Below are 21058 nucleotides of genomic sequence, written 5' to 3'. Positions count from 1 at the left end.
CTACTTTTCATTTGCTTGCTATCATAGGAGGCTACGTTTCTATCTAGTAGTTTATTTTATTCACTACAAAAATCTTAAGGTAACCTAAAAAACTGAAAATATGTATTTGATGAACGTTTTTTAAAGTTGCTATTATGGTGAATAAACAGCACACAGAGGAGCTAAGAAAGCTGGAAACACTGGGCAAGGTGACAAACATGGCGGCGTTCACAAGTTTTTGAGAGAAGCATGTCTAAGTGTGAGTTCCTTGCCTCCAGAATGCTTTTGCGCGGCGACAATCAAAAGTTTTGTCATAGCAAATAGCTTAATGACTTCGAAAGTTTCTAGATTATCTATAATGGTTTTGTTGCGTAGCCGTGGGCCATGGTATGCCGCAAAGCACGCGGAGCGCACACCTATAACTGCATGCAGAAATACCCAGTCGAAACTGGCTTCACACATTTAATTTGATGTCTCGCGCATTTATGTTTCATTGTTATGAACATAGCTCAATACTACTAGGCAGCAGTCATAGAGTTCAATTTTTTCATACAAAGTATGAAACCCCATGGTAGCAGTGAACCAGCGATTAAATCCCGTTCTTTGATTGCGGCAATTTCACAGCACAAATTATTTTTGGCACCATTACTTTGACTATCAAAGGCCCGTTAAGTCAGAGGTGGTCAGGCACTGTCATGCAGAAGGTGGACTTCGGTTATTTTTATTTATTAGGTTTAGCCGTAGGGAAGAAAAAATTGAATGCGAAAAATGGAGACATGGCGGTTTCGCTTCGCAGCTACTTGGTCTGTATCCTTTACGAAATATTTATTCACTTCTAAAATTGTCTTGGTTGTTCCGGATAATTGTAACAGTTCCTAAGAACAGCTTCGTTTAGATGTGACCTTAACTTCGTACCGTTTTCCTTTTGCAGTAAAAATAGCGTTAGGGATCTTTCTCTAAGCTCTGCCCCAATATACTGCGCCCAAAATATGCAGTTTACAGGATATATTTTTATTCCATTCAACAGGCCCTGTGCACAAAATAGTATATTATTGGCAATGCTCAGTATCAAGGGCATTTACTCTGGGCAGTAGGCAGCTAGCAACCGTTAGTCGGCACTTAGGTTTTCCGAGCCTACATTAAAAGCTCGTACGGTTACACGAGTCGTCTTTTGAGGTAAAAATTCAAGTTTGTGTTCAAAAGTGCTTGTGACAGCCATACCCACAATTCACTTAACTAGAGCTTGCCAAACTGGAGCAGTTAATGAGCTTGTTGAGTTTTACAAACAGGTCTGCTTAGGAAATCGAATTCGCACTAAACATTGCGCCTGATTAATCAAAATTTTGTTGCTCGTTAAATCAGGTTCCCTTTAGTAAGATTCTCCTGGAACTAATGTTTTCTTTAGTACTTTGAGTTTACTATCCAGTTAATATTGATGAGGTTTGCTACAACCTGAAAATTATTCGAGAAGAAAATGTCCCAGGCAGCTTTCTATAAGGTGTGCAGTCTTTTTTTGTTGTTTCGAGGAACAGTTGTTTAAGGTATTTCCAACAAGCCAGAATGGTTATGTATTAATTAAAGAATTCCACCTTAAGGCCTGTCTTATCTGAGAAAGAAGCAATTACAGCTCAGGCATTGGAAAGTTTGCACCTTACCACGATCAATGGCGAACCAGCTCGAGGTCAGACCTGCGAGTATGTGGGGTGTGCAGCTCAAACTATAAAAGTCAGGAATGTAAATAATTAAGCTATGAACATCTGGTACGTTCCTTTAGAATGCAGTTGAGGATGTTATTAACGAACCTGACATTCGCGAGGGTATTGCAAATTTATTCACGCACATAGCACCAAATGCAAAAAAGCATTTGAACAGTGGTTGCTGGATGTGTGACAAGAACTAACTGCGAAACCAGAGTCAAGTGTTGAAAAAATGGGAGTGATGCGGCAACTTTTCAGAGGGTACACCCAAGCCATCTTGTGAAGCAGGAAAGCAGTCCCGTGTCACTGGGTCGGCACGAAGATGAGGCTGACGGCGCTGCTGCGGGAGCAGAGTGACATCTACTGGCGGAAGAGGCTGTGGAAGACGCGGAGGACCCTGCGCAAGATCCAGAAGTTTCCCACCCCACAGGCCCTGCTCGACAAGCAGGTCGAGATCCACGATGCGCTGGATGTCGCTGCCAACGAGTTTGAGCTCGAACCGTAAGTTTTGCTCGCAGGGGACGAAATGAAAGGGACCCTGCAACACTTTTTCCAACATTTTTTTGAAACCTCAAATGCTTGCAGAACGTAATCAACCCAAGCATCTAGTGCTTAGATTAGGGGGCTGCGAAGTACCTCATCCAAAAATTACTGCTCTATGCCTACCAGATAGATAACTTGGAAACTTGCTCAAAAGATTTCGCTCTCTTTCCTGCTCTTAGCGTTCTTTCACTGCTGGAATTACGTCATTACAGCGGTTTAGTGGCTGTTGGCTGGCGTTCGGTCAGTTGGAGAAATGAACGCATTAGATAGCCAATTTAAAAAGAAAGCCAGAAAAGCAAAGCAGAAACGGAAAGCTGGGACAAGCAAATCACACACACGAGAAGGAAAAAGTGAAAGCATTTATCGGCAGTGTTGCAGGGTCCCTTGAAGTTCAGAGTTTGACAGTTGGTCTTCGACAGTTACGGGCGAAGCCTCCTGAGTGGACTGCAGCCTTGGCATTGAAATGTTTAAAGGCTTTTTAGGGCCTTTGAGGCCTCTTAAAAGAGGTTGATGTGGGCATTTAAGTTGTCTTTTTTTGTGATCTCAGGGAACATTTGTGTCTTTGATGGATTGGGTTTTCCCAATAATTCACTTGCAGTAGCAGCTCATACTGGTGTAAAAACAATTTTACTTGAGTTGAGTTAGGTTGCAGTTCAGTCTGCGCGTGACATACACGGCCACCGAACGGGATACCAGTTAGCCTTAGTTGTGCACTCGAAGAGCTTTATGGCTGGTGTATGTGATGATGCCTTGCCTACTTGGAGAGGCTCCACTCTTGTCTGTTCTCCTGAGAAAAATCGTGGGGCTAGTGTTTGTCTTTTTCTTTTGTGAAAAAGTAAATTAGAACAGCGTGGTAATGTACTAGGAAAAAAAATGTTAGGCAAGACAGGTGCCCACCTCAAACTTAGGTTAATTTTAAAAGAGCACATGGGAAATGAGGCAAACAAAAATTAAACTGATTCGTATTCAGAGCGCATCATTTCTAACGAACCATCTGATTCTGAAGTGTCACGCGTCGCAGTGGCTAAGGGCCGCTGAACCCCAAGGATGCGGGCTCGATCTCAGCCGTGGCGGCTGCTTTTCTAAAAATGGAAGCGAAAAGCGAATATGCGCTTGTGTCGAGATTTTGGCTCACGTTAAAGATCCCCAGGAGGTAGCACAGATTCAGAGCCCTCCGCTACGATGTGCCTTATATCCCGCTTTGGTGTGTTACACTCCCCAAAATTTCACTTCCAATGTGTGGAGGTGCTCAGGGGAAGTAACACCGCTGTGCCGTCCACACATTTTCACTGCACCGCCTTCCAATGAATGCATGCCTGAACAGTATGTTTTTGCTCTAAGGAAAATAGGCCAGGAAAAGGATGAAGCCCCTCGATCGTGCTCAGTACACAGTGAATGAAAGCACTATTGCAGGGGCTTAGACATAGCTTGGGAAGCAAAATAACAACGCAGGTTCATTAAATGCGTGCATCGTCGGGCCGTGATAGCGCGGTCGTGCAGTTGGTGGCGGAAACACTGGCAACAAACATGGCAGCACCTCCGCTTCCATAGCTCGGAGTAAACGGAAGGAGGACAGCTGGTTGGCACTACTTAACCCAGGCGGCGGACGAGAGCAGTATGGAGGGGCTTTAGCTGACTGGAAGAAAGTGTTACGAGTAGACTGTGGTGTGTGTGTGTGTGTGTGTTGATGCAGTGAACAGGCTTCATCAGCGCACAACGCAAAAATGTGCTGTAGTGCTTTCCTGCATACCATTGGAGCTGTGAGAGGAGAACCGCTTATAGGTCTAAACTGTGCCGGTCGTTACATGCTGCAGTGTTCATGCGACTTCGAGAATACGACGCGGCGGGAACCCTCTTGAGTGAGCACGGGCTCACTCCAGCGGATGTTGATGGCAGCGGTGTCTGACTCGCTGCCTCACCGACTGCGAGAGCGCCTTTTCTTGTGTGTGTTGTCTACTTTGGATGTGTCGGGGCTTGACCATTGCATTGGAAACTATAATAGGCCCGCTTCTGACGAGGGGGCAGTGCGTCCTGAGCCTTCATGGGAAACATTTCTCTTCCTGTTCGAGCTGTCCTGCTGTAAGCACACCAGTGCGCTGCTTCCTGTATCATCGTTGCTCTCTACTCGCCATGCATTAAACAAGTTAAATATGGCTCTTGGCTGGTTACCGTCAGAATTACCGTCAGAGGCAACTCCCCTGCAGGCCACTCGACCACCACGCTACAACGACAGGCTGAGTGTACTCGTACACCTTCGCCCATGTAACAAGGGACATTGACACCACTGTCACGGTCACTTTGTGTGTGAACCTAACATGCCACACAGTCAAAACTCGATCTAACAAAACCCGCTCTTATGAACTTACTGATCCAACAAACCAATTTGGTTTATGAACTCGAAGAAATGAAATAGTAGATCCAGTGCCATTCCTGATTCAACAAAGTATTTCGAAAAACAGACACAGTTAAAAAAAAGGACCAATTTCAAATATCTTTCGTCAGAATGCCATGAAGATTATTGTGCCACGTCAAAACTGAGGGCCTACGAAGGAACTGAGTATGCGTTCAATGCACTTGCGTGCTACGAAAAGTCTGTCCACCCAATGCTAGCGAAGCACGTGCAGGCAAAAATCGCCGGCTTTTTTTCCAAGGAAGTAAGTTTATTCCCCCAGAACCCCTAGCGTTTTGTCGCTATTATTTTCACCGTGCACTTTTAGCGCATTGCTAAATTATCGGCAGGCGAGCACTGCAGCCACCACAATTACATTCTAATGGCAACTACTGGAATGCGCCTTCCTTGAGTCATTGAATGTATAGAATCAACTGCTTGAAATATTAGTCCCAATTTTACAAAGCTTTTGACCTAATGAAATGATTCATGGTTCCTGGTCACTTCGTCAGGTCGTGCTTTAACTGTATCGTACTCTGCACTGCTCCACTTTTGATCTGCGTCGACACAACCGTGGTGTTTTTCAACATTCTGATGTTGAACCTGTGCATAAGGACACACTTGAACAGAATCAACACCTAGTCGTATCAGCCCAGTTAATCCTTGCTAGTGGCCTGGCGCCCGTCACCTCGTGGGGGCTTACTTCTTTCCCTACACCCCTGTCCCCACACTGGAGACCTTCAGTTTTCCTCTCCCGTATAAAATAACTTATCAAAATCAATCAATTTGGGGGAAGAAGGTGGGTGGTGAGTTGTGATTTGAGACTGAATAGCCTTATTATTATCATAAGTGAAGTGCCAGCATCCTACACAACTTGTCGTGCGGTAAAGCTTTTTGCGTTTTATGTTTTTGAATTGCAAAAATCTCGTGCGTATTAGAGTCAAGGGTGTGTTGCAATCGAGTAAATGCTGTGTGTGAAGTTTCGAGTTGCGCCATTTTCGTTGCAACTCGGTTAGGACAACCTTAATCTGCAAAGAACTGATGGAACCAAACCATGGTCGTTGAGGGGACCGTAAAGCGCTTTTGATTTTATCAGAATCGAGGCATCAAGGGTCTCTAAGGTAGGTACGACTGAAGAAAGTGTGGGACACTGAGTGCACTCGGGTGTAATTATGGCGACCGGAGCTAGAAATTTCCAGAAGTCTCAAAACTCAGCAGCAGCTCATGGCTCAGTTCTTTGCCATCTGTGAATTCATTGAGTCGTGTGATGTGTTCTCTCTTCGACCACTGGCAACAGGTTCGAGCTGCCGGAGCCCCACGGCATCCCAGACAGCCAGCGTACGGACAGCCGGAACCCCAACTGGCACGACCAGGAGGCCTATATCGTGCACCAAAAGTCACGACTGCTCGAGGGTGGGTCGTCCCAGCCTTTCTGAGCAGCTAGGTGGGAAAGTGATTCCATGGCACCAAATGGTGCATCAGGGTCACCAGGCGAGATTCCGCCCCGTTGTTGGTACTAGCTTGGCATTTCCTGTGTGCAGGAGGCTGTGCTACCTGCCGCTTGGCTTGGAGCACTCCTTCTGTTCTTCTACCTTACTCCTAAAAGAGCTCCGCTGTTCTGCCTCAGCGGCCTGAGGAGAGAATTGAATTGGGAATGAACACCCGGCATTTGATCCCCAGCAATGCCAATATTTGTTGCAACACCCGTGATTTTCCTTTGTTGTAAAAATGACCTCTTAGCTCAATTCTGCGCATTCTCTTTGTGAATGAATGGGGTTTGGTATACTGTGGGTCGGTTTAGATGTTGGGCTTGGCACACCAGCACGTTTAGCAAGCGTTCTGCATCGCATTCAAAGTGCCGGGCTTGTACCTATCTTTCGGAAAGGAATATCAATCTCCCCAGTTCTACCCACCCTTCCCGCTAGGCATGGCTCTTATATGAGTCAAAGTGAATAAGTGTTTTGTGCGCGGTGTTGTCACTACGTATTTGACAAAACTCTATGCTTGTCGCTTCTGTTGATGGCCCTCCGCACCCTATGGCATCCTCCGTGCTATCACTTTCACCCTCCATCCAAGGATTGTGTGTGCCCCCTCACGGCCTCTGTGCAGCAGTGTCGGTGGGCAAAACAACAACAAAAAAAACTAAAGCCGTTCCACTCGATGTGAAAGCTGTCGGAAATGCAGAGCAGTGATTCGCCATAATGTGCTGTGGCCCCGTTATCCGCTCACTGCTACCACCCGATGCAATTCAAATTTCCCGCCTTCGCAGTTCTCGCATGCCCCTACCTGAAACTGCGCCAGTGGTGGTTCTGTTCTTTTTGTGCCTGCTTTTGCTCCCACACGTGCCGGCATTGCACTGCCACTTTTTTTCGCTTACTATCGTAAAAACTAACCCAATGAGCGTTTGTAACTACAGGAATGTGGGTGCTGTCGGTTAATTACGTATATTTTGCCTCAAATGTACCTGCAGTTTTCTTTGCGCTAAACAACAGGGAGATGTATGACAAGCACCAGCAGTTCACGAGTTTCGAACACTTTTGACTATATATTCCCGCCTTGACTTTAAAAGCCTCGGGGGTATGTTGTGACGACAGCTGCTATGACGGAACGTCGTGTGGCTGTACTTGGGTCCAGCAAGCGAGCTACGACGACAAGGCGAGCCCCTAAAGTGCTGTGCACATAAAAAAAATTGCGAGGGCACCTAGGCACTTTTTATGAGACAGCGATTGTGGAAGCATTAGCATCCATTTTCTGACTTGAGTTGCTTAACTTTGTTTCCAGGAATTTTCAAAGTCTTCAGAAATTTGGCTTAAAGCTGAGCACTCTTCGAGTGGTTTCTTATTCAGCCATTTTGGGTTCAGTCTGTGTGCCAGGGACTTTACTAGGTTTACCAAATCGAGTGATGTTTTTTTCGTTACAACAGTGAATGAAAAGGGCCTGCTTGCACGATCCTTCTGTTACTGTCCAAAAAAGAGGGGATGGGGGACGACTGCGGTCACCACCCCGCCACCCTTCCCTCCTCCCCTGCTGCCAGGCGACCGTCACGCGTGCCTGCTGACCAAGACGCTGCGCTACGAGGGCCTGCCCGCACAGCTGGGGGCCCACGTGGGGAAGCACGCCCTGGGGGAGGCGCACGAGGCCCGCGCCAGGGAGGCCCTGTGCCAGGTGCACCTGTACGACTGCACCCAGCTGAAGCTGCCCAAGAAGCTCGACGTGGAGAAGCCGCACTGGCGCTTCCCCCGTGACTACGGCGTGCCCGTCCGCCGGAAGGTGTAAGTGGGGGGCCACGGGCGTGGTTACCCCGTCAAGCGTGAATCGCATGGAGCGTTTTCTGCTCGCAAAAACGCACCGCGCATGCCACGGGCACACTGACGCTACCGCGGAACCACCCGCATGATGCGTGCGGCGCGGCTGGCGGCGGCAACGTGGCGGCAGCTTCGACCGCGAAGTAGCGTAGGGAGCTCGAGCGACCACTTCTAAGCGCTCTCTAAAATGCCGCTCAAAGCACACACGAAGTTGCTTGTGCGGTAAATAAGTGGGTGAAAACAGTGGTATAAAACATCATCCACGCCGCTAGTGAAAGCACCCGTACAATATCTAACAGGGTGGCAAGCCTAAGCATCTCTGGCGGAGCCAGCCGGATGTCTTGAGCACTTCGAAACTGCTGCCATGAGGCGCATGCCTCCCCATTGGCAGTAGTCATCAGGCTCCTCCCACTGCCGTGCACGACGCACGTCATCTTCTGAGTGAGGCAGAAGCTGCCGCGTGCGCGCAATCGTCGATGCGGCGTGAAAAATTCGCATGCGCAACGGCGGCGCGCACGAATTGCATGCAAAAATGCGCCATGTGGTTCATGCTTCACCCATCGGGGGTTCAAGTGTATTCGCTTTGTCGACTGTGTTACCATGCTCCCCCACCTTCTCCTGCTTATCGTACAAGGGATGGGGTGAGGAGTAGAGCAAGGCACAGATTAGGCTGCAGGAGGGGGATTGGCAAATGGCAAGTCTCTGTCGGGAAGAGGGGTGCCCCTCGTTATGAGGGAAAGGGATCCAGCAGAATGGGCGGGCGGGAATTAGTGCTCCTCACTTTGGATGGGGCAGATACACTCCAGACTGTGTCGTCGTACCCTGCGTTGTTGTTGCAATTAAATGTGGAAGTTGCGGGGGATGCATCTTTTTTTCTCGCGACAAGAGGGGTATGAAAGGGTTCCCTCTCCTTATGGTATCCACCTTCTGCTCTAATGGTGGCGGTGTGTCAGGACACACACTTGCAAGTTCACAAAGGGGGCATTTGGCACACCCTGTGCGATTAAGTATAAAGCCTGTGTAAATTGTGTGGGAAAATGATGGGAAAGAAAATAAAAAACAGGCAGGGAGTATTGTACAAAAAGTTAGCACCGAATTGGGAGAGTGCTGAAGGGCAGAGCGAATTTGAGTGTTCTTAAGAGGCAGCCACAAAGTGCAGCCTGGCTTGGGATGAATGAATATTTGTTGCCTTTCTGTATACTAAATGGTGCTTTCACATTTGATATTCACCTCACCACGAATTTTCAGCACCTATACTCAGGGTGAACTTTTCAAGCACTGCCTGGTGGTACGAAATAGCCTCATCAAGGCAGCATCATTCTCACCATTACAATTAAACCTGGATGTAATGAAGTTGAAAAAGTTTGCAATTTTTTATTTTTCCCTAACTCCAGGTTTTTATTGCATGAAGTTTTCGTCTGAATGCTAGCACAAATATGGTGACTGTAGCCACCGTAGCGAAAATCACGGAAGAACAAAACCAAAATGCAAGGTGTATAAATTGAGGTGGTCCTGCCTCTCAAACACTTTATTCAACAGAAAAAAAAAAAAGACTGGGTGATTTTCGCTTGCTGGTGCTTATGTAAAAGTGAAAGCATTACACGGCGCTCCAAGAACACTAAATCTGCAGAGGCTTCGGTGTCGACCTGCGTTCTGGTGTAAGGATGCAAGATGTCCACCGCGTTCATCACCTCCTTGGTGGCACTGGGGCCTGCCAACTGATGACAGTGTTGATGATGGGCATGATTATGAATGCAAAAACTCTGATGTCTGAGCCAATGCAATGCCCTCGTCTCATAGTGCCACTGCCCAGTTGTACTTCTTTTTACTTCCGGAATGCGTTCAATATAACCTTTGGGCTTTCTGGGTGGAATTCTTTTGACTGTTACTTTGGAGTATAGTAGCGCTCATGCGGCTGTTTAACCTGCTTCTGCGTGGACTACAGCCGGCCGCATCAGTTGTGCCTCTGCCTTGTGCCAATTGCAGCACCAACGTGCTGGCCAGCTACCACCAGCTGTGCGAGAAGCTGACCAGCGAGCTGCCCGAGGCCTTGGAACGCACCCGCTTTGCCCAGGTGCTCAGCAACGCCTGCTTCCAGAAGGCAGGTGAGCAGTGACCGGCCTCCTGGCACCGCTTTTCCTTGGGCCTTGCTTCAAGTGGCGGTCGGTCTGGTTGCGTAGTTCTTGCTCGGACATGTGTAGCGGGGCTTGCGTGCTTCGTGGTTGTTTTTGTGACCCAGGCATGCTACTGTAGCTGGGATGATGTTTCGGAGGAAGTTCTTCGGTGCTTTGGAGGCGACGCTTCATAGATTTGTAACTGTGTTCATCCTTTTCCAGTATAAAATCTACAGGTTGTGTTCACTGGCGAGGCACGCATGCAGGCAACCATGTGAGTGCACTGTAACTGGTTATGTCGGGCTCTACAAGATGGCGGTACTTGTGCTAAGCACATGATGTGTTGGACGTTCCAAACTTTATCCCATCGAAACCAAAGTAATGCGTCGAGCCCAATGTGAGCGCTATTAATAACATCTCTGTTGACACCACCACTGAGAATCGGGTTTAAATGGAGCAGACGATGCATGCCGTTTTTTTTTTTCTGCGGTGGGTGGGCGCAGTGGCACAAGCCGCGCGATGTCTATGGTGCTTCGGCCATGTTCGTGGCTGTTTCCAGTGTTGCCAAGTGAAGAAATTGACAACTAAACTTTTCAATGAATGCCATTTATAGGCATCGATCAAGGTGCTGGTTTGTAATAATTCTGGACAATAAACCACCTAGCTGCCTTGGATCACATGCAGTCCGAAGTGTAACGAACAAGACGAAAACAAAGCAATTGGAACATACACTGTTGTTGTGGGAGGCCAGAGAGTCAAGATTAGCCCAGTCGAGACCAGGAGTGGAGCTGTTTATTTAGCAACGTACAAAGGTAACGGAGGTCCTAGATAGATGGCGCTGCCTGAGGCCTTCTAAATAAATGACAGGTCCTCCAGCAGATGGTGGAATATGAAGAGGAGCGAGAGGCTGCTTGGTACACCTACTTAGCAGGAATGAGTTTGAAGCTGAAAGCATTTAGTGGCACTTCTGTTGTCTCCAATCAAAGTGGTGTGTGTAAACACACACACAGGCGCCCTGTGCGTGTGTCTACTCACTTGTCCCTGTTATCCTAGCGCTTCAATTTGTTTGTCATGTTCTACCAACAGGTCCGAACCAGCATTCTGGTGTGTCTCGTCGTTATTCTGCCCTTGCTTCTGCTCTGCTTCGGTCGCTCGCCGTACACGGCTGCATTGGCCGTGAGGTTCCCTTTCATCTCCTCCCGTGGGTGGTGGTTCCTTGCAGACGGGAACACGATGGTGTTCCAGGGTGAGGCGGACACCCTGACCACCAGCCGGGTTCCCCTGGCCCCCTTCGGCAGCCCCGAGGAAGTGCAGGCCACGGCACAGGCACCGCTGCCCGACCTCTACCCGGCCAAGTACACCCTGGACCTGGACCGGGCACACATCTACCGCATGGATGACATCTACCGTGAGTGCTCACCCCCTACCCCTCCCACTTTGGTTGTGTCGTGCAGAGGTTGTTGTGGGCTTGAGAGAGGACTCTGCTTTGGTTGTGTGAGGTTTTCTGAAAGTCCGCTGCATTTTTTACTTGCTGCTGCAGTGTTGTGCGGGAACCCATAACTTTAGGAGGCGTGAGTGACTTAATTTTTTCTTTTGTCTATCTTACTAATGACCTGGAGTGAGGGAGTAGTCAAACCTTGATGTAATGAATTTCAGTGCAACGAAACCCAGTGTAACAAACCATGTGATTTCCTTTAACTTCAAGTGCGTGCACCTCATGTATTTTCAACATTTGTGCAATGAAGTCTTGTTTGCCGAAATTTGAATGTAAGGAAGTTTCATGGACAAGTAGGCATAAAATTTTTGTTCTAGAAACGGATTTCGGGAGGTGCAAGCACCTGAAATGGGATCTCAATAAAATGTGAACGGCGATACGGGTCGCCAAATGTCACGGAGCTTACGGAGCTTATGAACAAGCTCCTTGACTACTACAGTCGAACCTCACTACAACAAACTCCGCTTCAACGAAATTTCCGCTTTAACGAAATATTTTTAATTCCCCATCAGTTCGCCATACAAGTCAATGCAACAAAGTCCTCGCCACGACGACGAACCATTTGTCTGGCTTTCTTTCGCTGCAACGGAATTTTCGCTCATTGGGACTGGGTTTGAACGTTTGTTTTGCAACAAAATAAGCATAACGCCAGATATTTGTAACTTTTTATACATTCACGATGCTTAGTTTCACCGAAAACATGCACCGTGCACCCACACCACCACCCAAAACAAAAACAAGCTCATAGGTGGACGCCGTTGTTTGCTAGTGATGACGATGTGGCTGCCCGTCTTTACATGAGGTGCAGGCCCAGTTCACCAAGCTGGAGCTACAGCCAATCCGTATACAGTTGAAATCGCGCCAATGTGCTGTGCTGCTGGCGCGGCGCTGTCATGTATGCCTTGTGAGCACCTGTCCTTGCAGTTTTCCTTCTACAGTTCTTCAAAGTCAAACGCAAAAATAATGTTTTCGTGTTTCGTCTCGAACCCACATCATCCTGTCTTAGTCGCGAGCGCATGATCGCGTTAAATGCAAGGCCGCGCGTCTTGCCTGCCAAGGTCAGTTGCTGCCGTGCCCTGTCAGAGGATAAGATAACGGCAACGCTCCTACCACAAGCGAGAGGGGGCCTTCCAACGGCCTAGGAGCTGTCTGCTAGTAATCAGTTCGGTGGACATGCGTTGTACGGCAATACGTATGGAAATATGCAGGGCTATTTTTCTTGCCCTTCCGTGGTGTGTTGGGCGGATTTTGCCTCAACGAGTTTTCGCTTCAGTGAAATTTTTGCACGCCTCGTGAATTTCATTGTAGCGGGATTCGACTGTAGCACCTTATCTACGAGCTGCATATGGCGCCTTCTGTGGAAAAGTTGGCGAGTGTGGAAAGTTTGGTTTCCAGAATTGTCGCTAGAGAACACCTGCGCCGCCGCCGCTGCCGCATGTGCAGCTTTGCCCTTCATTCGTGTTCCCTCGTGCTTGTTGGTTCCGTTGTTCCATCATTCCAGCAGGCGCATTGCCAAGTATTTGTTGGTCGCTGTTAGCTCCGATTGGTCACTATGAGCCTTGCGGGCATTTTTTCCACGCCCGCATCTGCGTCTGTGATTCCACGCCGGCAGCAGCTTCTGCCTCGGCCAGGAAATGACGGGCGCCAATGTGGTAGTAGGAAGAACCTGGCAACTTGCGGCAATGGGGAGGCTTCCCTTCCTCCTTTATTGCCTACCATACGGCTGCCCCCCTTGCTAGCTTGCGAGGATGTGTTCAAAGGCATCGAAGTGATGCGGCGATGCCGATGTTACCTCCTCCTCATAGAGCACGGCAGCGCTGTGAGAAGCCATCATCATCATCGCCCCCATTCCATCAGGAGAAGTGCACTTGGAGGGGCACTTGCGGCGTGGCGTTCGATACATCGACTCTGCCTGTGATCTCTGCATGTGTTCGATACATGCGTACAACAATGCTATACTTTCGCATTTGGTTTCCAAGGGGGTGTTTGCATTGTTTGATATAGACAATAAATCGATATGTCCGGGTTCGACTGTAGTCAGTAGGTGGAGAGTTTCAATGGGTCGTGAACAATACAGTGGTGACGCAAACCTATTGATAGTACTTCCCATACAAGGAGTATTTAGAAAGCCACTGGTGGTAGTACTAGCCATAGTTGATTGACTATTGATGGTACCTTTACAGCGAAACTCTCAGTGTAATGCCACTGATAGGCTGCTGTTATCAAACTATTAATACGGTGTCATCAATTGTTGAACTGTCGTTAAATTTCTGCCATGATGCTATCGATAATTATGTATACTGAAGTTTCCAGTTTGAATTATGATTAGCTGCACAGACCATTAAGGGACATCTTTTGCATGAAGCTTCATTTCATAAAATTGCTGAGGGGACGACATAAAAAGTTAAGGGGAACCCACCTGATCACATTCCTATGGCTTAAAAATCGTGTACTGATACAAAAGCTTTTCAAATCTGTGACAATGTTCCTAGCGCCCTAGTTTGCTTCTTTTAGAAATATCGCAGATCTTTACTGAAATAAAAAAATAAACAAGAAATGCATTTTATTTGGTCTGGTTTTCATTAGATGGCAGCAGTGGTGTGCCATGGGAGAGTTCAATTTTTTTTTTATTTCAGTACAGAAGTGACATATATTTCTAAAATAACCAATCTAGGCCGTTGTGCAGACTTCTGTTTGTTTGTGAAACTTTTTGTATTGGTGCACGTGGTTTTTAAGCAAGCCTGTGGGTCATGAAGTTAACAGGGGAGTCCCCCTTAACCACATGTTGCAAAAGAAAATAAAATAATCCAACCTGAAGGAGGCGACGTTGTAATGAACGGAAGCAGCAGAGACCAGAATAGAGAAAGATGATAGACAAAGGCACCTCTGCCAGGTTTTCATTGCAAGCAAGAGGGAGTTCACGCACTTGATCAGGGCGCAGCGTGCAACCACTTGGTTGCTCCAGTCGGTCATGATGCTGTAAGACTGCGTGTGATGGAACGTTACCTCATCCTTCCTTTTCTGTCTCTAAACGCAGCGGTGCCCCACGTGACCCTGAACCAGTACCCGCACACGCTGCACGTGACCCACCCGTACCCCTACTTCTGGTTCCCCCGGGAGAAGCTGGCCCGCGCCATCATGGCCTGCTTCACGTTCGCCGCGGCCAGGGCCAGGCACCTCTACGGGGTGGGTGCCAATCACGGGCGTCGTCCCAAAGTGTGGATTAAAGGGGCCCTGCAACACTTTCTTCCAACTTTTCTCGAAATCTTACTTGCTTGCCGAAAGAGAGATGGAGACAGAGAGAAAGCTCTTTTATTAGAGAAGAAAGCCGAGAGGTTTGCCAGAATCTTAACACTGACATGCTACTCGGCGGGGAATGGGTAGGGGAGGGTAGAAGAGGCCCTATAGAAAAAAAAAAGAGAGAAAAAAAAGTAAAAAAAAAAAGCAGGCATCACGGAGTGTGTGTGAACAGTTCGATGAACATCACGATTTCAGTGGTATTTTTATCAGTTCAGTGATGCCGATTTCGTCCAGGTATGCAAATAACGCCATTAGTGCTCTGCGTAGAGCTGAAGGGCAGGGCATGGATTAAGGAGCACTTTTAGGCTGATTGGTCCTGGGCGTACGTGTTCGATCTCCTGCACCAAACGGCACCTTGCGAGCTTGTAAGCGGGGCACTCTAACAGTGCGTGTTCCACGGTTTCTGGCGATCTGCAGCTATCACAAAGTCGAAACAGGTACACTTTCGCAAGCGCTCCATTGAGGCGCAATCGGGGCTACAAAATTTCTAGTCGGCACGGAAATCGCTCTGGCAGCTCAATCATGAGCTCGGGGTCTATGTAGTGCAAGAAGGCATAATGGTGCTCTGGAAGAGACCAGAGACGGTTCCGCTCCATTAAAACAAGTGCCTTCGTCATAGCTGAGGCATCATGCTTGGTGAAGATGACCTTCCTCCTATTATATGCTTGAAGGCCCGTGCGAGCTGCTTCATCTGACTTCTGGACGTAGTCAAGCAACACATCCAGTACTTAGATGAGGGGGTTGCAGAGTACCACAGCTAGAAATTACTGTTCTATGCCCATCAGATAACTTGGAAACCTGCTTAAAAGATGTTTCTCTCTTTCCCGGTCTTGGTGCTCTTCGACCACTGGAATTACGTCATTACAGCGGCGTAGCGGCTATTGGCCGGCTTCCCATTCAGTTGTGGCAGTGAACGCATTCGATAGCCACTTTAAAAGGAAAGCCACAAAAGCAATGCAGAAACAGCAGGCAGATGTGCTGCGACGAGCGAATCACGCGACATTGCTCCATGCTGGTGATAACTATAGCATTCGCACTGCTTTCAGATGCGAAGGAAAGAGTGAAGGTGTTTATTGGAAGTGTTGCGGAGTCCCTTTAAAGATCCCTGGGTGGTTGAAATTAATCCGGAGCCCTCCACTACGGCACGCCTCATAGCCCAGGTGTTGTTTCAGCGCATCAAACCCCCAAAATTTGAACGGCTGTGAATAGCCTGGTACAAGAAGCGTTGTGAACAGTGGGAGTGGCACAATGGCAGTCAACACTCCTGCTTTGCTGCGAAAAATGTTGGTGCTCTTTGTTCTGCAGTACAGCGCTGCTGGACAGTGCCTCTACTCTTTGCAGAAAGAGCATCGTTAAACTCTGGCTGTGCGAACGCCTTCCCGCTTTTGTTGCCTCGCTTCCTTGTCTTTTTGACTGAGTCGGTAGCACTCGTTGCCAGAGCAGGAGTGAAGGAAGCATTTGGTAATGTAACACGAGCTTATGTGAGGCATCCCCAAGTTAAAGTGGGTGGCATAAGCGAAGTTCAGTGTGTCTGATTGCAGCCGTGACGCTCTTGTAATGAGGAAACTGTTCTAGATTTATAGTGCAGAACAATACAACTCTGCAAGTTCTGCACTTGCAGTCAACAGTTTTCAGTGACTTTTAAATGATCCATTGCAAAACCTGCTCAGTATGTGTTTTTTAACATACACAGCTCACCTAATTGTTATGCGACAAAAGCAGCGGATTCTGGGCAGGCAGGCCATGGGAGTGAGCCATTGTTGTAGCCAGTGTGGGAGTTGGTTAGAGCTTGCACCCTCTACTTTGCCACCATTTGCCAGCTTCAGAACTCAGAACTATGTTTATTACATAAAAAACAGGTACAGAAAATGGGTGAAGAGTCATCTGGATCCTTAGCCGACATGGCTAGTCATGGACAAGAAGCGTTGTGGCCAGCTGCTTTTCTGCTCTGATTAGCCTGCTGTACCTGTAGTTTTCACATTTAGTGGTAGGGGGGCGAAGCTCTAAAGGATCTCTTGCTTGTAACTAAGCTTCTATTGCTGGACAGCAGTTGGACGGAACACATAGCACTTGGTTGAAATTGTACATTTCGGGACGATTGATTGATTTATTGATTGATTGATTGATTGCTTGATTAATTGATTGTTGATTGATTGATTATAAGTAGGGGTGTGCCAATATTCGAAACTTCGAATATTCGATTCGAATTTTTTGGTATTCGATTCGATTCGAAAGACACTTTTATGGTTCGAAATATTCGAACCACCCAAAACTAAAAAAAAAAAAAAATTCAGAGCGTGTCTCAGCAGCAAAGTCGCGAAGCATATACACGGCGAACGGTACGTGCTTTCGCAGACTGTATCGGTGTTGTTGTTTTCTGCCCGCGAAAACGCTCTGCGCACGCCCAACGCGTGCTGACACCGCCGGGAAACCACCCCCATGCTGCGCGCAGCGCGGCCGGCGGCGTCAACTAGGCGTCGGCTCCAGCCGCGAAGTGGCGCGGGCGCTCGAGCGACCGTTTCTAACCGCTCTTTAAAATGTGGCTCAAGGGAGACACGAAGATGCTTGTGCGGTAAAGGAGCTGATAATGCATGCGAAAACGGTACTATAAAACATCATCCGCGCCGCTAGAAAGCGCCCGTAAAATATTTGCCGGGGTGCTAAGCCTAACCATCTCCGGCGGAGCCAAGCCGGCTGTCTCGATCAACGTTACTTGATAGGTTGGTCTCGATCTCATCGCAAGTAGTCAGGCTCTTCCATTCTGCCGCGCGCGTCGTGCGTCATTTTCTGACCGAGGTAGGCGCTACCGCGGGCGCGAAATCGTCGATGCGGGCGTGAAAATACAGCGCTCGCAGAGCCGAGGCGAGCGAATCGCGTGCAAAAACGCACCATGCGGTTCACGCTTGACTTGCGGCGTGTAGCGAGCTTGTGCACAGCGAGTGAGGAGACGAGCGCGAAGCTTTACGTGCTCCAGAAAGGACTGCTTTGTGACATGGGGGTTAAAAAAAGCAGAAAAAATCACGAATTTCTTCACGCGAAAGTAAGAGAAGAAATAAACGAAAACTTTTTTTCAGCGCTCAATTTTTTGGTCTGTGTTGGTTCATACGAATTTCGGATGATACGAATATTTTTCGCGGTCCCGCAATATTAGGGTTGCCACCTTTCCCCAAAGAAAAAACCAGCCCTTCGGAGGGGGAGGGGGGGGGGTTATATAGAAGGTTGAATTTGCGTTAAAAAAGAGACGCTACGTTCTTCTTGTTTTTTTTTTTCTGACATGCAATGCCATTTATTATAGCGTTTTCCTGTGGAGAAATCCACATAACGTTTGTATTTAAATGTAATTGAGATTTTGGTTATTGCTCTGACCGTGCTGCACTAAAAAGTAGCCGTACTTGCTGACCGCGCCGGGGGCATTTCGTGGTGCTGTTCCTCCCTTTGGTCCCCTTCCATCTCAGGAATCACGCTCGGCTACGTATTTTGTCGGCTCGCGTGTCTTTGCACAGCTTGTCGACACATATTTATCGTCGTATTTGCTGTATTCACGCTTACAAAAGGCCAAAAAGAAATACCCGCGGCACAATACTAAAAAAACCGGCCGATGTCGGCAGGTTTTAGGTACAGACCGGCAACCGGCCCGCTGTCTAAAAAACCGGCCCAGCCGGTCCAAAACCGGTCAGGTGGCAACCCTACGCAAGATTAGTATCATCGAGATTTTACTGTATCAGCGCGCGGCAATGTGCACGGGCTCGGGCATGCCAGCCACTAGTGTCTCAAGTGAGCGGCTGCTTTCGGTATCTGATGGAGTCGTGATGAGCAGGAGGTTGTCACTGCTCCCCGAACATGTCGAGCAGTTAACCTTTCTCCATGTTAACATTTAAGTGAGTGCAGACCTTAACCTGTTGAGTCCAATGGTATTGTGTAATTTCTAATTTTATTTTGTATGATTTGTTGTGCAATAAATTGCAGTTTTTGTGTCTCTAGATGGTGAAAACTTTAATTTTACAAAAAACAATAAGTATTCGTATTCGAAAAAATATTCTAAAAATATTCGATTCGATTCGAACTTTGTTTTTATTATTCGAATTCGCTTCGAAATTAAAAAATTGATATTCGCACACCCCTAATTATAAGGTTTAAAGCACCGACGCTACACAGGTTATGACGCACGCCATAGTGGAGGGCTCTGGATTAATTTTGACCACCTGGTGATCTTCAACATGTGCTGAAATGTTGAACACATCAGTGTTTTTGCTTATCGCCTCCACCAGAAAAGCGGCCGCCACGGCCGGGAATTGAACCCACGTCCTTGGGCTCAGCATCACAATGCCTTAGCCACTGAGCCACCGCGGCGGGTCAGGACTTGGGACCGTGTGTGCTGCCACTTTGGCAAAAGCGGATGCAATTAACTCGTCAGCTATGCACTACCGCATTGCCCAGCGTCTTGCCATTCACGATGTGGCACAAACTGCACGGGTCAAAGGTCACGACCTCTGCCCCTTGGAATTACAGGCGGACACGCTGACCCTGCCGGAGCCCCTGGCGGTGCAGTGCACGTACAGTGACGAGAGCACCTTCGGCTTCCTTGCCTACCAGCTGAACACGCTGGACCTGTCCTCGGATGAGGGGGTCAAGAACCAAGTGTGGGTCGAGGGGGAGCCGCACCGGCTGTTCGAGAGCTGCGACCCCCACCAGGGCATGCTGGGACACAACCCTAATGTCTTCCAGCGCTTCCTGGCCTTCTACACCAACGGATTCGCCAGGACGCCCTCCGTCGACAAGTAGCGGTGTTGGTAGCGTCGAATAAAACAGCTTAGCAGTGCTAATTAGCAGTGTCGACTGCCTGAAAGTAGGAGCACTGTACTAAGGTGAATGCATCATCTGGGTGTGAGGCTAGTTCCGCGTGTGGCCAGTACAACATGGGGATGGGCATTTTAGAACTGACAAGGCAAATTACTAAAACACTGATCCATGGTTGCTCCGTGTGTTGATGTTTCCCTCCCGGGAAATTTTGCCTCGTGTTTGTGCTTCTAAATATGGAAGGTCCGGGGTCATCTGCAGAGCAGGATAACAGTGACTAGCTCCTTTTCTCAATAATTTTTCTCTCGTCAGTCTACTTCTCTACGCTTTGCAAACTTATACCCATTCACAACACAAATGGCATCTGTGCGTATATCCTTATGGTAAGTGCTAGTTTATCTACAATGAGAAGGTTTTAAGACAGGTTTTAAGACAGTTGAGCTATACACACCACTAGTGCTGGTTACTGCTGCCAGCAACCCCATAGTCAACTACTAGGGGTGTGCGAATATCAATTTTTTAATTTCGAAGCGAATTCGAATAATAAAAACAAAGTTCGAATCGAATCGAATATTTTTCGAATATTTTTCGAATACGAATACTTATTGTTTTTTGTAAAATTAATGTTTTCACCATCTAGAGACACAAAAACTGCAACTTTATTGCACAACAAATCACACAAAGTGAAATTAGGAATTACACAATACCATTGCCTCAACAGGTTAAGGTCTGCACTCACTTAAATGTTAACATGGAGAAAGGTTAACTGCTCGACATGTTCGGGGAGCAGTGACAACCTCCTGCTCGTCACCACTTTACCAGATACCGAAAACAGCCGCTCACTTGAGACGCCGCAACAGCCAAGCGTGAACCGCATGGTGCGTTTTTGCACGCGATTCGCTCGCCTCAGCTCTGCGAGCGCTGTATTTTCACGCCCACATCGACGATTTCGCGCCCGCGGTAGCGCCTACCTCGGTCAGAAAATGACGCACGACGCGCGCGGCAGAATGGAGGAGCCTGACTACTTGCGATGAGATCGAGACAGCCGGCTTGGCTCCGCCGGAGATGGTTAGGCTTAGCACCCCGGCAAATATTTTATGGGCGCTTTCACTAGCGGCGCGGATGATGTTTTATAGTACCGTTTTCGCATGCATTATCAGCTCCTTTACCGCACAAGCAACTTCGTGTCTCCCTTGAGCCGCATTTTAAAGAGCGGTTAGAAGCGGTCGCTCGAGCGCCCACGCCACTTCGCGGCTGGAGCCGACGCCATGTTGACGCCGCCGGCCGCGCCGCGCGCAGCGTTGGGGTAGGGTCCCTAGAAATAGTGGGGGTGGTTTCGCGGCGGTGTCAGCGCGTTGGGCGTGCGCAGAGCGTTTTCGCGAGCAGAAAACAACAGCCCGGCCGTTTCTGGAGAAAGAGTGACAAACAGGGGAGCGAGA

At 48.2% G+C, this 21058-nt stretch overlaps 1 protein-coding gene across 1 annotated transcript; it reads left to right on the top strand.

Moving 5' to 3' along the window:
- The first annotated feature begins 158 nt into the window (after positions 1–158).
- On the top strand, positions 159–19973 carry LOC144177843 (large ribosomal subunit protein mL37-like). The gene is made up of 8 exons (XM_077705427.1): positions 159–238; positions 1935–2177; positions 5906–6021; positions 7643–7880; positions 9900–10018; positions 11250–11435; positions 14560–14708; positions 19332–19973. The coding sequence occupies exons 2-8, from the start codon at positions 1999–2001 to the stop codon at positions 19602–19604; spliced, it is 1260 nt and encodes a 419-aa protein (XP_077561553.1). The 5' UTR covers positions 159–238; positions 1935–1998; the 3' UTR covers positions 19605–19973.
- The last annotated feature ends 1085 nt before the right edge of the window (positions 19974–21058 follow it).

This window comes from Haemaphysalis longicornis, unplaced genomic scaffold (assembly GCF_048455015.1).
Source record: "Haemaphysalis longicornis isolate Haplotype H1 unplaced genomic scaffold, Haemaphysalis longicornis Haplotype H1 scaffold_324, whole genome shotgun sequence".
In the NCBI taxonomy this organism is placed as follows: Eukaryota; Metazoa; Arthropoda; class Arachnida; order Ixodida; family Ixodidae; genus Haemaphysalis; species Haemaphysalis longicornis.
Note: the sequence above shows the minus strand (reverse complement) of the source record. Positions and strands in the feature narration are given on the sequence as shown.